This window comes from Pelmatolapia mariae, linkage group LG13 (genome assembly GCF_036321145.2).
Source record: "Pelmatolapia mariae isolate MD_Pm_ZW linkage group LG13, Pm_UMD_F_2, whole genome shotgun sequence".
Lineage (NCBI taxonomy): Eukaryota > Metazoa > Chordata > Actinopteri > Cichliformes > Cichlidae > Pelmatolapia > Pelmatolapia mariae.
This window is the reverse complement of record NC_086238.1, coordinates 5,072,685-5,088,581: the sequence shown is the minus strand read 5'-3', so window position 1 is coordinate 5,088,581 and position 15,897 is coordinate 5,072,685. Positions and strand designations below refer to the sequence as shown.

The 15,897-nt window shown below is 39.8% G+C and overlaps 1 protein-coding gene and 1 long non-coding RNA gene across 6 annotated transcripts in view; one reads left to right on the top strand and one right to left on the bottom strand.

The window, feature by feature from the left end:
* LOC134639788 (uncharacterized) overlaps window positions 1-3,050 on the bottom strand; it is a 20,221-nt gene extending 17,171 nt beyond the window's left edge. The window contains exon 1 of the long non-coding RNA XR_010095386.1: window positions 2,959-3,050. This is a non-coding gene — a long non-coding RNA (uncharacterized LOC134639788). The remainder of the gene's footprint in view (window positions 1-2,958) is intronic.
* Window positions 1-15,897, top strand: part of LOC134639787 (atlastin-2-like) — a 19,634-nt gene extending 3,737 nt beyond the window's left edge. The window contains exons 2-16 of one of the 5 annotated variants that reach the window (XR_010095385.1): window positions 4,618-4,790; window positions 4,986-5,192; window positions 6,889-7,023; window positions 7,164-7,268; window positions 7,392-7,442; window positions 7,533-7,589; window positions 7,827-7,919; window positions 9,250-9,388; window positions 9,789-9,916; window positions 10,430-10,486; window positions 10,568-10,639; window positions 11,313-11,744; window positions 13,083-13,097; window positions 13,846-14,561; window positions 14,707-15,897. Coding sequence is in view for 4 of the 5 variants with exons in the window: in XM_063491206.1 (XP_063347276.1) it covers window positions 4,618-4,790; window positions 4,986-5,192; window positions 6,889-7,023; window positions 7,164-7,268; window positions 7,392-7,442; window positions 7,533-7,589; window positions 7,827-7,919; window positions 9,250-9,388; window positions 9,789-9,916; window positions 10,430-10,486; window positions 10,568-10,639; window positions 11,313-11,744; window positions 13,083-13,097; window positions 13,274-13,411 (1,802 nt within the window). In the remaining variant the exon portion in view is untranslated. Of the gene's footprint in view, window positions 1-4,617; window positions 4,791-4,985; window positions 5,193-6,888; window positions 7,024-7,163; window positions 7,269-7,391; window positions 7,443-7,532; window positions 7,590-7,826; window positions 7,920-9,249; window positions 9,389-9,788; window positions 9,917-10,429; window positions 10,487-10,567; window positions 10,640-11,312; window positions 11,745-13,082; window positions 13,098-13,273 lie in introns of all 5 variants that reach the window. The other 4 variants (XM_063491206.1, XM_063491207.1, XM_063491205.1 and 1 more) reach the window with 4 other exon arrangements.

The following is a 15,897-nucleotide window of genomic DNA, read 5'->3' as shown; positions in this document are numbered from 1 at the left end:
ATTTGGGATATGCAGCTGAGATGTAGGCTGCCTTGCATACTATTCTTGCACTTGATAGTTAAAGATAACTGTGTAATGCTTCGGAAACCTTACTGCAGTAACCTGATGTTCACCTCTACAAATGACAACATCTTGTACTATACTATTGTTTCCTCCTTTACATTTCTTGTTAATCCTACAGCCATTATTCAGATTTCGACGGCATAACTACAGATCACTGCAGGCACACAATGCACAAGTATTAGTTCTAGCAGCAGTATTGGTTAGTTGCAGACTTGCATTCTGTACATAGATTGAGCACAGAGGAATAAATTGCCCTTTAGCGTCCTGATTGTGTTTACATATTGCTCCAGTGCCGATTAGAGCTGACTACACCACAAGCAGCACTGGTTTGCATGGTTGTCTTACACTTTGCTTGTTTACATCTTTCTGTCACAGAAATCAAGATGTTTCAATCCATCCCGAGTAGCATTGGAGCATTTCAAACAATATTTAACTGATGTGGATTGTTTCACATTAACACTTATTAAGAAAATAAGAAGAATTTGTCTTCTAATGTCATCTAACGAGGGATCTAGTGTTTAAATGGCTTGTCAACTAGTCATGCATATCTCTAGGATTTGTGTGCTGCTTTATGCTTGTGTGATGCAAATTCCTCATCATCAATTGTGTGTCAGGGAATCGTGTAGGCCAGTTAACATCTGCTCTGTGCCATCATAAGATAACAAGTTAAGGAGGCTAATTTTAGGCCTGTCCTCATTTTCTGGAAGCTGAGGAGCAGGGCAGTGCATTTGCTAATATATCATGAAGTGTTGTAGTGAGTGCACATATCAGCAGAGCTAATGGGGTTTTACTGTCTGTTATGCTTTCTTGCATACTCGGCCTGTATTGTTTTTGTTTTGCAACATAGGCCCCTCACAGTCTTAGCAGAATAGTGTCTTTGTGTAGGTCTCTGCAGTCTGTGCCACTTCATTCTGCTAAGTGTTGCTTTGGTCTTGATGGAAACCTGCAGTGCCACGGAGTAAGGAAATGCTCAGGGCTAATTTGTGTGCAGAGGAGATTACTGTAACTGCCCTGTGCTTACAACACCGCTGTGGCCCGTTTGCAGCTCCAAGGGGGTCTTTGGGTGTCCTATTTACAGTTGTTCTCTTAAGAAATATCACCTGATGTTCTCAAAAGCTTAAACTGTTAGACAGCTATAATTAATCTTCAGGTAGAGCTGGGCGATATAAGATTTTTTCATATCACGATATGTTTTTTCATTTCAGGCGATAACGATATATATCACGATATAAGCCAAATAACTATATTGGTAAGATTTAAATGTGCCGTTGCTCACAAGTAAAATGTGAAATAATCTGCAGCTTGTTTTGATTTAAATATTTATTTCCCATAATAAGTTCAACAGGGTAGATGTACTTAAGGAACGTGAGACTTCAGTTTCAGATAAATAAAGGCAAATATTGCAAACTACACAAAAGGCAGCCGCTAAAGCATTTAAGTTTCAAAATAGAACAAACAAAACAGACTACTAAATTGTCAATTCCACTTAGAAACAAAATATTAATTCTAAAAATAAATCTTAGTTTGTTTTACAGAAGAACAGACAAAATTGATTAACTTTTGTCAATATCAAATAAACTGAGAACTAAAAGGAAATTCTCAATCTCTCCTTGTTGTATAGCTTAGCTTTTCAAACAGTTTTAACAGTGACTTTAGTCTGACAAAAGCCGAATGACGAATTAGCGCTTTCAGTCAGAGATTGAGCATGCACCGGTTTATTGTATTTCCAGACTTGCTTTCGGCACAATTTACAGTGCGCGCTACTCTGTTTTTTGTCAGACTTGAAATAGCCGAAATACCTTCGCACTACGGAACTTCTATGGCCCTTCCGTTCGACAATCTCTCCGGCATTGGAACCATCATCGGTTTTTTCTTCGGTAACCTTCGCTCACGCTCTCGGTTGATTTTTCTCTAGTCGGCAAACTCATTTCCTCCATTATCTGGGCAGCCCGGCTGCAAAAACAAATACACATGTGCGCCTTGGCACTTGTGCTGTACGTAACAAGTCACGTGACGTGACGCTGCGGCTGTGATTGGTTCGGCTCTGCGCTACTTAATTTGGATTGGCTGTGCTTTTTTTTTTTTTTTTTTAAGAGGACAAGAGAGTTGAGGCCTATCGCAATAGTTTAATTTTTCTATCGAGAAAATGTTATTTCGCAGTACATATCGTTATCGTTCTATCGCCCAGCTCTATCTTCAGGTTATTTATTTATTTATTTTTAAATTGATTGTTGGCTTCTCCTTTGTGAGAAAACATTGAAAAACAGTGTTGTTGAACCCTGAAAAACCTAGCGTGAGGTTTCAAAATATTAGACTAATGGTAAAGTCCAAAGATCCACATTATTAGTAGAAGTAGAATATTACAGAAAGAAAAGAAGCAAGACATCATAGATGAGGAGCTTAGAAGTCCAAGTATCACACCATTCGAAAAGTTTTACCCATTACCACAGAACTTTCTACAATCTTATATATTTCAGAAATTTTCCCTTTCCTTTACTTTGGTACATATAGAAATTTATTATAGAAGTAAAGAATTAGGTAGACAAATATAACAGGAAAAAGGTTCAGTTAAGTAAGGCAGGACACATTCTTTGCTTCCACGATATTTGGTCAATCACGCTTGCATGCAAAGCCACTCCCAAATCCAATTTTGAGCTAGGAAAAACTTGGTTATAAAACTTATTTTGAACATTTAAAATGTAGTTAAGTTAAGCTTACACCCTAAGTCCACACTTAATGGGTGTCTCTCACAGGAAATACTGCTCCTTAGTTGCTTTAAAAGTTCTGCAAGAAGTTATTTCTATTATTTGTGTATTTCACAATCTAACAATAACCGTCCGAATGGCTGCTGATCTGTGCTAGTTTTTAGTACGCTCTTAAAAAAAGAATAATCACCTTTGTTGCTTTCCACCATTGCTTTCCTTGCTGCAGCTGCTTATATTCTCTAAAGCACGCCAACTGTTCTGTGCTGGCGGTGTTCACTGCTGGCAGCACAGCAGTGAACACAACTGTCACAACTGAAGCCCTCTGTTAGCTGATGTTCTGGTCATGTGCTCTGAATATTTCCTGATTGGCTTTGTTTCCCTGAGAAAAGACCTGTTACCAAAGTCATTTTCAAAAATATTTATTTCCCTTTTTTTTTTTTAATATTCTTTTAAAATCTGCATATTCTCACATTTGAAGAACAGCAAATAATTCAATTTTGGCATTTTTCTTGATTTAAAAAAAAAAAAAAAAAATCTTTTGTGTACATGCTCTACCGGTACTTGCACAACTTTTTTTTTTCTTTAGGATTTCCACTTTATCTAAAAACATGCTCAGTTTCCGTAAGAGGCCACGGACTCACAAAACAGACTATTAATTTCAAGACTTGACTTTCTTGTTTAGTGAAAATGTTTGACTGAAATTCATGTTATACATAAGTGATAGCGCTTCTTTTATAAATAAATTTCTTGTAAAATGACTAATGACACAGCTTGTGGTCATGAATAGAAGAAGTTGTGTATAATTCCTCCATTTGTTTTTCAGTTAAACACACTAGTAATGCATAACCTTCCACTTTCATAATTGTGATGTCTTATCTTGTATTGTCAGTTTTGTTACTCCTGATAAATGCTGTGTATCTTGATGGTGTCTATGAAGCAGGAGCTTTTTTTGTAAATATCAGGACTTCGATGGAGGTCATGTACTTATCAAGAATGCCAAGCAAATTAGAAGAGACTGGTCACGTTGCTTTCCTGACAGGCCATTTGAATCTTGTGACAGATGTGACTGAGACAACTTGGTATGAATGGCTAATCGCGTAAATATTTGAATGAGCAAGGTTAATACTTGTAACCCAACCTGTTTCATAGGCTGTCAATAATTTATATTTAAGTACACAGTGAAGTGTATACTTAAATAGTGTCATTTTAGCCTTTACCTGTGAATATTCTGAATCTTTAAAAGAAAAAATGATAATGTTATTGTTTTAAAAGATGATTTTGTATGTCATTCAAAGATGCAAGAAGCCATTCATCTGTAAATAATAGATTTTGAAGTTCATCAAACTCATGTTTACTGCCTTTATGCCAATGATACAGGAAGAAATCAGTTTTTAAGGAAAGGGTTTTAAGAGTTAGCAGTAAATATTTACAGAAATTGGGGGGGAAAAGGCTGAGAAGAACACTAAAAGCACTGTCCTGCTGACTTACTTTACTTGTCATGTTTTTTCCTGGCCCTTTGTGATTTTCAACACAAAGCTATTTTAGAGCTTGACCTAGATGAAGGGAACCAGAGTGGATAGCAGTATTTAGCCCAATACACAAAGATGGAAAGAGTCCCGTCTTTAGTTTGATCCATGTGGCATTTCTTTTTTTTTCTCTCTAGCTTTACAGAACAGTAGTCTAAAGGAAGTTATTATGTTAAAGGTTTTTCCTTAGAAATAAGGAAGTAAGCTTTTCCTTAGAAAATAAGCTGGCCGCAAAAGTCCCGTTTCTCACTTTATCTTTTATCACCTAGCATGGTGTTATGTAACCACTTTAATTTTAGCTTTTTATCTCCACTTGGTCTTAGGCTCTAAAGGTGTCAATGGATTCAAAGATTGCACCATTTCCCAACGCAAGGCTCCAAAACCTGAAGCGAAATCTGAAGATGACAATGATTTGTTTCCCAGAACCATGGATTTGGGCAAAAATATCAGTCCCACCCCCCAACCAAAGGAAGGGAGTCAAGAAAAAGATGTGAAGGTTTGATCTGTTTTCTACCATATTAGTCTATTAATGAGATTTAGGATATGTAAATATAACAATACTTTTATAAATGTTTGACGTAAGTAACACAAAGGAGAATAATGTGACCAACTGTGAGTTCTTTGAGGGTCTCTACAGACATCACCTGAACCTCCCTGACAAACCTGACTGTCTGCAAACTTGTGTCTTCAGCCTGTGGAAGAGAAAAAAGTGGCCAGACCCATCCAGATTGTCGAGGCAAATGAGCACAACTTTGAGCTGAACGCCACGGCACTGGAGGAAGTCCTGCTGCAGAAACATGTGAAGGACCTGAACGTGGTTGTTGTGTCTGTGGCTGGAGCCTTTAGGAAGGGAAAGTCCTTCCTGCTGGATTTCATGCTGCGCTACATGCACAACCGGGTGAGACGACTGTTGTATTTACACTTTCTGTAGTAGGGATTTAAAAAAAAAAAAAAAAAAGTTTTTAAAGGTACAAATATTAGTTGCATTACATTTTCCAAATATTTAAAGAAATGTCGACCAACATGCATTTCTGAGCTGTCTCTTTCTGTCTGAGGTTTGCATCTTTTTCTCTCAGCCCGTGTGGCTGTTCTGGCTTCCTCCCACAGTCCAAAGACATGGAAGTAATTCTAAGCTGGCCATAGAGTATGAGAACATGAATGAATGTGTCTTTCTGTATTAGTCCTGGACATACACTGGAGACCTGTTCAGGCTGTAACCCACCCCTTTCCCTATGACTTCTGGGATAAGCTCATTAAAGTACACTGTGTCAGACCCGTTGTTGTTAAAGAATCATTCTTTAATCATATTGGTACAACCCGGAGCATTAAAGATATTCTTTAGATATAAATAAAGACAGTCAAATTGATGTCTCCTCATATATAAAATTTACTACTTTCATTTGTACACAGTTTCACTGAGCTGAGATATACATTAGTGCTAATTTTGAACCCAAGATGTGTTTACATGAGCTAAGTAAACATAAGAGTTTATCCTTGCTCAAAGGGTGACTATTGAGTAACATTTTCAGTCAGTAGAGATTGTGAAATTAGGTAGAAATGAACAAGGACAGCAGAGGATACTTCAACTAGTACTTGCATGCACAGGTGACGAGCAAAGACAAGTGCTTCCAGTTTTGATTTTGTACTGAAATACTTGCTGAACCAGGAGAGTAAGATTTCCAGTGAGGTCCACACGGTCCACGTGAGCACAGTATCTTGTTTATTTCCTATAGAAGTGTAAACGGCGAGTCTTTGAGCCCCTCTAACAGCAGTTGGACACACAGAAGCAGTCAGGATCACCTTACACTTATTTTCAAATAACACACACGTGAACATATACCAGGAAATACAAAAGGGTGTTGCAAGTATGGTATTTCTCAAAGTTGTTGGGCATGAACATGGGCATTCATGAAGTTATTGATAATTAATTCAAGTTTATTCATGACTTAATGTTACCACTAGACGTAATAAGTGTGTGCAGCTTTTTTTTCCCTTTTTATTACAGGGGGTATTGTCTGCAGGTATTTATTATCTGTCATCACATCACACTTGGACACAGCACAGATATGTACTAATGGGGAATCAGTACTCTGACCTTTAAATCACACATTTGCTTTGAAGCTGCATTTCCTATTTGTGGTCAGTGGGATAAACATTCATTGTCACAAAGAGTTACCATTAATTGAAGTTTGTGCTGGCAAAAATATATTATGTGAAATTCTACATTAAGAAATCATTTTTATTCATCTGTTTGTTCAGCTTTTCTCTTTGAACAATGTTTAGTTGAAACGTGTTGCTGTAATCATCATAGATGGTATAAAACATGTTGATGGTGATTAACCTTTGGTTGCTTTTCCTTCATTTGGCATACTGCATTAGTCTTACATGCACCATCCCAGAAACGTTACACACTGCACTGACAAAAGACCTCGGGATCGGCCCCATTGGGCAGTGTACCTGTGCAATTTTCATTTTTATCTTTCATCCTCTCCCAGTCTTAGACAGGAATTCACATGGATCTAGATGAGAAACAACCTTGGTTTTCATCTCCCTCTGTTCCCTTCTCTGTCTCATCTTGAATCTTTCCTTTTCAGGATAAAGACTCATGGATAGGAGGTAATGATGAGCCCCTGACTGGGTTCACCTGGAGAGGAGGGTGTGAGAGGGAAACCACAGGAATTCAGGTCTGGAGTGAAGTGTTTGTGGTGGAGAAGCCTGATGGCAGCAAGGTAGATACAACACCCCCCACTCCTCGCCAGACATATTTATCATGAACAGTTATTTTAATCTTTTGTTAATGAATTTTCAAACGTTTCGACACAAACTTGTGCTGAATGTGCCTTGAACTTGTTTAATCTCATCCCGACAGGTTGCTGTGCTCCTTGTTGACACACAAGGAGCATTTGACAGTCAGTCTACCATAAAGGACAGTGCTACAGTTTTTGCCCTCAGCACAATGACCAGCTCTGTTCAGGTGATACTCAAAGCATGTCTTTTCTTTGAATATAATATATTTGCATATTTATTTTAACATATTAAGACGTAAGTCTTGCATTACATTTAAGTTGTTTTTTTTTTTTTTTTTTTGTTCTTTCAGGTGTACAATCTCTCTTCAAACATACAAGAGGATGACCTGCAGCACCTCCAGGTTTGTGTCACTTTGTTTCTTCTCTCACCAAAAAATACCATCAGAATATTCAGTTCTTTCATCGTCATTTATTATTCCTTTCATATGAAGCTCTTCACGGAATATGGCCGTCTTGCAATGGAAGAGGTGTCCGAGAAACCTTTCCAGGTACTGGCTTTTTCTGTTCGCTGTGTGTTTGTTGCAATTCACGGTGTATGTATGTTTGAGGTTTGAGTCAGCCCTTTGACTGAAAACAAATGTAGCGTGGACAGGTAAAAGTAAAAAAAAATTAAATGAATAAAAATAGCCTAATTTATTTCAGTTACAATGTTGTTGTTTTGTTTAGTTTTTTCATAAAATCAAAGACATTCTCTGAGTATGTGTTCTGTTGGTTTTGTCTTTTAGTCTCTAATGTTCCTCATTCGGGATTGGTGTTTTCCTTATGAATACTGTTATGGAATGAAAGGAGGCAATGAATTTCTGGATAAAAGATTGCAGGTGAGAATTACATTTCAACGCAGATTCAGAAAGTAAAGGGGAAAAAAGTGTTGGAGGATACAGGCTTCTAGACAGAAGAAACCTACGATACCATATCCTGATGTTCACACATTGATTATTGCTTCCTGCAGCACAAATAATTTTAACAATGTTGATTGATTGATTATACTTTATTCATCCCGAGGGAAATTGGGTTAAGGCTGCCAGCCGTGCCAGCGCCGTCTTACCCATCCGACCATACATACATTAAACAAACATCACATGGGGAAGACAGGTCAGAGGGGTATAACATGGAAAAGCACAACATGAGGAAAGATAAGGAGAAAAAAATAACTCCCCCCAGACTGAGCTCCAACAGGGAGATCAGTTTGAGAACAGAAAAAAACACCTCTGCACATAGCACATGAAAAAAACTCTTAATACACCAAAGAAACACATGACAAGCAACAGGGGTGGGTAAAGGGTAAGAGACATCCAATGTAGACAGTACATCCGGGCTCCATGATCCACCGTCAGCATCAGAAGGGAATAATCGTCGAAGGCGTTTGGAGGGGGGATGAGTGTATATCTGTGTGTGTGTGTCCAGAGTTCAGCTGAGACAGTGTCCTTCGCCCTGCCAGGCTAAGTAAACAGTCTTCCAGCCAACCCAGGTGGCCTTGCATAGAATGGGAAGAACAGTCTCAACACAGTCGTTATCTGGGTGTTGTTGTTCAGCTCCAGCCTTGAGCCCACAGCTGGCGCCGAAGGGGTCTCCCCATAAAATGATGATTTTTACTTTAGTGCGAACAACTCATAAGAATTTCAAAGCTGTTCTAACAGTCCAACACTGGTCTCTCAATCTCCCGTTGGAGAGCCGTGAGCTTTCTATGATGTTATCCAAACTTACGTTCCGTGGTGTTGTCATTCTTGTGGTCAAAGAGCAGGTTCTGAGAACTCACGACCGCAGTGCACTTGCCAAGATGTGATCAATTTGTGCCCAAAGGTGTTATTCCGAGCGAGCCCCTCCAGATGTAATCAGTTTGCACTCAGAGGTCTTGTTCTGAGTATTCACGGCAGCCGTGCGGTTCTCCAAGATCTCATCTGTGCTGCGCTCAATGACCCATTTCGAGAAACTCACGCCTCGTCCCATCGTTTCAATCCCAGCGGGCAGCCTTGTGGGGGTTTGAACAGCCGGTTCCGCTTCCTTAATTCTTCGATAAGCCAGGGCCAAGCCAGCTCCGATCAGCAAGAACCCTGTTATCAATGTTCCTGTTATGGATGGCGCATCTCTTCTTGAAAAACACAAAAAGTCAGTAACAAGCTCACATTTTCACTGTGTGTGTCGATGCAGGTTAAACATAATCAACATGAAGAGTTGCAGAATGTGAGAAATCATATCCAGCACTGTTTCTCCAACATCAACTGCTTCCTGCTGCCACATCCTGGCCTGAAGGTGGCTACTAACCCAAAATTTGACGGCAGGCTGAGAGGTGAGAACAAGGCAACAGTAGTAATGTAGACTAATGGCTAAAGATGTGGTAGGTGCTGGTTGTACACAGAGCCTGCTCAAAACATTGCAGATTGGTGCCTATATGTTGACCTCAGCCAGTTTCAACTCTGCTGTCACTCCCTTTCTTGTTCATGGCAGTTTTTCAACCAGTCGCCATTGGATTTATGCATGGCATTGTCCCTGTCAGGCTTAAAACCAGAAACTTGAGAGAGAGGATTCTTTGAGTGGCATTTCTAACTTCAAAAATGATAGCTGTCCTAACCCTTACTAATATCGATAAAAGGAGAATTACAACATGTCTTCAGAGTGCCAAGTTTTACTTCTAGGATTATGTTGCCAAAGCACTTTGGACTGAAATTACACAACTTTCCATGTTTTAGACATCGATGAAGAGTTCAAAAAAGAGTTGGCCCAGCTCGTGCCTCTTCTTCTGGCGCCGAGTCAGCTGGTAGAGAAAGAGATCGGAGGCAACAAGGTCACCTGCAAAGATCTTCTGGAGTACTTCAAGGTGGTGCATAATTTTAAATAAATACCAGTCTATGACCAAAATATGACCTATTGTTGTTAAGATAAAATTACATTTAAAAAAGACAGAGGTCTCAGGGTTACAGCTGCTTGCACAAATGATTCCAGTGCTTTTCATACTGACATCCTGCACTACAAATACAAAGCTTCAAATTGTACACCCTTCTGCCTTTTTTTTTTTTTTTTTTTTTGATAAATCACAAAAGCTTGAGAGTGAATAAACGACACACAGCTATCCAGAGCTTTTGGTAAACTGTGGTCTCACTGACAAAAGTATTCAGTTCTTTGTCATCAGATTACATTTCTCCAACTTTCCAAAATAAGTGTGCCAAGTCATACTTGCATTAAATTTTATTTAGGGGTTTTTGCAGTATTAAATCATTTTTAAAGATAACATCAGCCTTTTACTTGGAGTACTTGTTAATTCACCTACCTGCCAGAGTGTTAACTAAAGAAACACTTTTGTGATGGTGTGCCTTATTTTTCTTTCCTGCAGGCTTACATAAAGATCTACCAAGGAGAGGAGCTGCCTCACCCAAAGACCATGCTGCAGGTCAGTAATTGGGAATCTTTTAAGTCATCTCGTTTTGATTAGGGTTGTGTTCAGTCTTCTTGTCTTTTCATTTTTTGATAGGCAACAGCAGAGGCCAACAACCTGACAGCTGTGGCAGGAGCCAAAGACCTGTACAGCAAGAAAATGGAGCAGGTAAGGACCGGTTTATCCCTGACATTCATCATGAATGAAGTGTAAAAGGTGCCCAGGTCCAGGGAGCAAATTAGGGAATATCACTGCCTGATTAATCAACCTGCGCTTCCTACCTGATAATCACCTGGCATTTTGGGCAATAAGTTTCAGGCTACATTTTCCAGCCTGACAATAGTCCCTGAGACACTGCCAGTGCAGTAAGAGTGTACCTGGATAGAAAAAAAACCCCTCACAGGGAATAATAAAGTTAACTTGAGTTCATTAGAATTGGACAAACTCTGCTTTTGCCTTATCAATGCATTTCTATGTACGTTTGACCATGTTTCAGTAAATCACTGCAGTGTCCTTCCTTTTTTTTTTTTTTTTTTTTTTTTTTTCCTTTTCACAGTGGTGTACTTTGAGTGCTGGTAATTCTGATGGATCTAATTTTCATAGTATCGCAGTCAAGTATTTGCATGGATGCATTAAGTATATGAAAACTATCTTGCTGACTAATTTTACATGACTGACTCAGGAAAATACAGTAAAGATTTTCCTGTGTAAAAGCAATCTAAATGTAATAAGGTACCAACAAACCAACAGAATGACTTGGCATTTCATACTACTTAGGAATAAAAATTTAGAAGGAAAGACTCCTGATATTTCTCCTGATATCATTTCCCCCTCCCTGCAGGTCTGCGGTGGGGACAAGCCTTACGTCGCCCCGGCTGACCTGAAGCGCTGCCACGAGGAGATCCGCGATTACTCTGTGTCTTACTTCCGCTCTGTGAAGAAAATGGGGGGCAAGGAGTTTTGCCAGCGCTACCAGAATCAGCTGGAGTCAGAGCTGGAGGAAACCTACACCAACCTCACCAAGCAGAACGATGGCAAAAACATCTTCTACGCAGCACGCACCCCTGCCACGCTTTTCGCTGTCATGTTCATCACCTATGTGGTGTCTGGAGTGACGGGTTTCATCGGCCTGAGCACCTTAGCCACACTGGCTAACCTGGTCATGGGCGTGGCGCTGCTGTCGCTCTGTGCCTGGGGTTACGTGAAGTACTCAGGAGAGTTTCGGGAGGTGGGAACGATTATAGATGAGGTGGCAGAAGCACTCTGGGTGCAGGTGGGTAGACAGTGTGAGAGGAGGGAGAAACGTGTGTGTGTGTGTGTGTGTGTGTGTGTGTGCGTGCACAGACTTCAATAGACTGGCTTGGTTTTCATCTCCTAACTTTTTATGGTGTGTGAGTTTTTGTTTTTGATTTTTGTATTTTTTTTTTTTTTTTTTTGATATTGTTGCATTCCTTTTTAAGTCCAAAAATCAGTAATAGTTCAGTGCCTTTATATACTGAAAGCTGGCCAATAAGAAGGAAATCACAGTGCAGAAGCACCAAAGATCAGTTTGATGCAATAGAGGTTTATCCTTTTTACATTTAAACTGAAACGTACAATTATGAACCTTATCGATGCACGAGTGTTCATCAATCATAAGGATCAGCCAGTTGTAACTCAAAAGAGACTGACAACCATTTGATCTATTAAACTATATCTCTGTTCACTGCGTCACACAGCAGCAGCAAAGCAACAGTTACTAATGGGAGAAATAACAAGGCTAACAGCGAAGAGTCAGTAATTTGTTTTTCACAAACAAAGACAACATTTTTGATTTGAGCTTCTTGTTAGACACTTGTCGAAGCGCTTTTTGCTTGTAAAGTAGCCAAAAAAAACACTTGCAAACTCCAAGAAAGGCTTTTGTGAGGCACTACACTAAAGCAGGGACACATATATATTCTGCGTCCACAAACTTCATCATCAGACGGTTAGCACGAGGGTCCGTGTTGACGTCTGCGTGCCTGCTGGTTTTTGTGACCATACGTAGTATGGACTCGTCCATGGAGAATTTACATAACATCACATTACATTTACATTCTGTCAACCAGGAATGACAAGTATAATCTAGGCTTAACTGTGAGAAACGAAGGGAAATGACAGTAGCTTGCAGCCTAATCTGATGCTGAGATGAAGTGAGAGTAGTTTGAATAATTGGTTATGTGGTCCATCTTGGGCCAGTTAATTATTATCCTTCTAATAATATCCACAGAGTATAATTCTGATGGATTTGTGTATTTGTTCTTACTGTTTTGTGTAAGTTTTTAAGTTGAAGCTTAATGTATAAGTCATTAAGTTAACAGCTTATTTTTCTCCAGGTTCATTATATCTGTGCACATCTGGTTTATTTTCTTCCTTCCATGCTTCTCTTCCTCTTTGTCTTCCAGCCTTTTTTTCTGTCCTCTTATCCTGTTATCCTTATATTCACTTCACCTTACAGAGCTCCAGTGAAACCCAGCCAGCACATCCTTCATCCTCTTTTTGTTTGCCTCCCCTATTTTTTTATTTATTTTTAATGTTTTATCACTGGTTAAACAACCTTCCTGTCTCTCTTTGTGCCTCTCCTGCTGTTTAGAGGATGGTAAGAAAGGTGAGAGATGTTGATTCCAGTTTTTGTCTGCCTGCATCATTTCCTTTCTTCTCTGTTCTGATTTTATTTATCATTTTATTTATTTTTCCATCACTTCTTTCCCACCGCCTCCTCCAGTATCAGTGCCTGGTTCTCCTCTTGTTTAACTCACCTGTTCCTCCCTGCTGTCCTCTCAGGTCATTTCCAAACTTTTGGAGCCCGTCAGGAGCTGCCTGGCGTGGCCTATTTCTCTCCTCCCTTCCCTCCCGTCAGGAGCAACACTGGAATTGAAAGCTCTGTCTACTCTCAACGACAGCTACAAGAAGACCAACTAACTGCTGGTCAGCTGGTGGATTTGCAGACTCGTAGACATGTATATCTTGTATCAAAACCTTCAGTTTGCTGGACCCTTGATTTTTAATTTTCAGTCTGATGCTGGATTTTTGTACTGGGTGTGAGTACGGAGCACGTCTGGGACACGGAGGCTGCACAAACGGTTTATAATTTTATTCTGTGTGGATAGAAACAAAGGTTTTCTTTTTCCTTGGCTTTGTTGTGAATCACGTGTCTTAAGAGTTTCAGTTGTTTCCCTGGTCAGCACTTTGAAAACTACATCCTTTTTTTTTTTTTGTCTTTGTTCATTTTAAGTGCTTTTCTTCCCTAACCTGCTTTCTTTCAGTTTCTGTCTCCTTTATCAACTATTTGTAACTGATAATCCGTTTGATCATCCGTTCATGCAGAGCCTGTATTTTTTTCTCTCCTCCTGCAGGTTCTGAAGCCAGTTACTGAACAATACATGGGGGATAACATGAGACAGACAGTGATGAACTCTATTAGAGCCAGCTTGACAGAACAAGGCTCGCAGCAAACAAGGTTAAAGACTGATTGATGCTCTTCCTCCTCAACTCTACCTGTTATCTTCATCATCCTCCTCCTCACTCACTCGGCGTGTTCAGTCCTAGAACTGTGAAACTAGTTCAACACCAAAGCTGACCCACTTTTTTTTGTTTTTCCTGCCAAATGTCCTTCATCACATAGCTGCCCCCCTCTTTATTTGCCTGTCAAGGACTTGAGGCCCTTTGCCTGCTCTGCTCTTCATCGCCCCCCAGTGCCTCAGCTCAGATATTGCATGTTGACTGAGCAGAGTCCAGCCTCCTGCCAAAACACCTGACAAATCTTCTCCAGTGTGCCATGCTGCATTGTGATGCATACTGAAGGCTGACACACACGTACACACAGATTGATGCTGGTAGTGAACTGCACTCGTATCATGATTAAGCTGTAATTCAGGGAAAACTGACACAGCTGTGGGCAGCTGTTATCAGCATTGGATGCAAACTGAATTCATTTCGTCTTACAGGCCAGCTCAGTTTACACCCTCTTCTGCCTGGTGATGGCTTGTCCTGCAAGAACAGACAACTAATCGACTCGCAAAGCTCATGAAGATGTGACGCTCAAGTTTCTCTTGATTCTACTGAAGTGAAAGTAAATTAAAATCTGAGTCGGAGGCAATTTAAAGACATTTATCTACCACTCTGAACTGAAAATATGACTTCTGGACAAAAATCAAAGCTGTAATTCTTTTCTTTCTCTCTCTCTCTCTCTCTTTTCTGTCTGCCTCCTTTATTAGTTTCCTGCACTACATTTGGAAGACAAGTTAATCAGGTAACATTTGTATAATCCACATCTGGGCTCCCATCTTTGCCCTTGTTTCATATTCCGTGATTATCTCGTGAGTCTCAATCCTCTTGTTCTTTACGCGTTATATCTGGACTTCTTGCAACAGACCTGACAGATTTTGGCCCACTGCATGCTGTTAAGAGCGGCCGTGATGTATCATGAGGAGCTTTTAGAGTCCAGCTATAGTGAGGTAGTTCAGTTTAAATCTCAATTTAAGTCGCACTAGTGCTGATTGTTTGCAGTTTTAGGACCTACAGGCTGTAAGTTTGACTGTTGCTTTGGGAGCCCCAGCTCAGATGTTTTGTACATTATTTACGGTAAATTTGATGCTTTTGTTTTTTTATAAACCTAATTAAAGGATTACGTTTGAGGAGCTGTGTTTGTCCACTTTCTTGCTGAAAGTTGGATGAGAAGATGCGCATAAAGCAACACTCAGCTGCTGGTTAGTTTAGCACAAAGACATGATTCAGGTGAAACCAGTGCCGGTGAAGCTAAGCTGATCAGCTTTTACTTTAACTGACACATGAGTGCTGTAGGTCTCGTCTTCTCAGCTCGCTCCCCAAACCCCTTACCTGACACTTTACCTGCCTTTTTGTTGAGGCAGCTGTCAGAGCTTCGATCTCCAGAATGAAATGAATAAAATGTGCTTGACTGTTAAATGATCTAAATAAATCTGCCCTGTCGGTTTAACTCGTCACACTAACAGCTGCATCACATCTGTCTCTTTCACATCGATTCCATCCACTGCTCACCTTAAGCACCAGTCTTGTACTGTACAGTCTTTTTTGTTTTTGTGTTTTTATGTGTTCATACTACAAATCGGGCATGTACGTTGGATTAAATATTTAAATAAACTCTGTGTACATTTTATAGCGAATCAGTTGAAAATGGTTATTTTTTTGTTTTCCTCTCTTGTTGATCAACTTACCAGTCTGTGGTTTAAGAATGATAAGTTGCTGCTGTAGGTTTAGTTTCTCCACGTGAGGATCGACGTTAGTGGAAACGCGTGAATAGATCTGACAGGAAAAGCTTTTGATTGTGATGAGCGGGCAGGAGAAGGTGTCTGTCTGTCTTTTAAAGATATCTCTGGTAATTTATTTTTGAATAAGATGTTTACCTTAAGAATAAATCATCAACACAA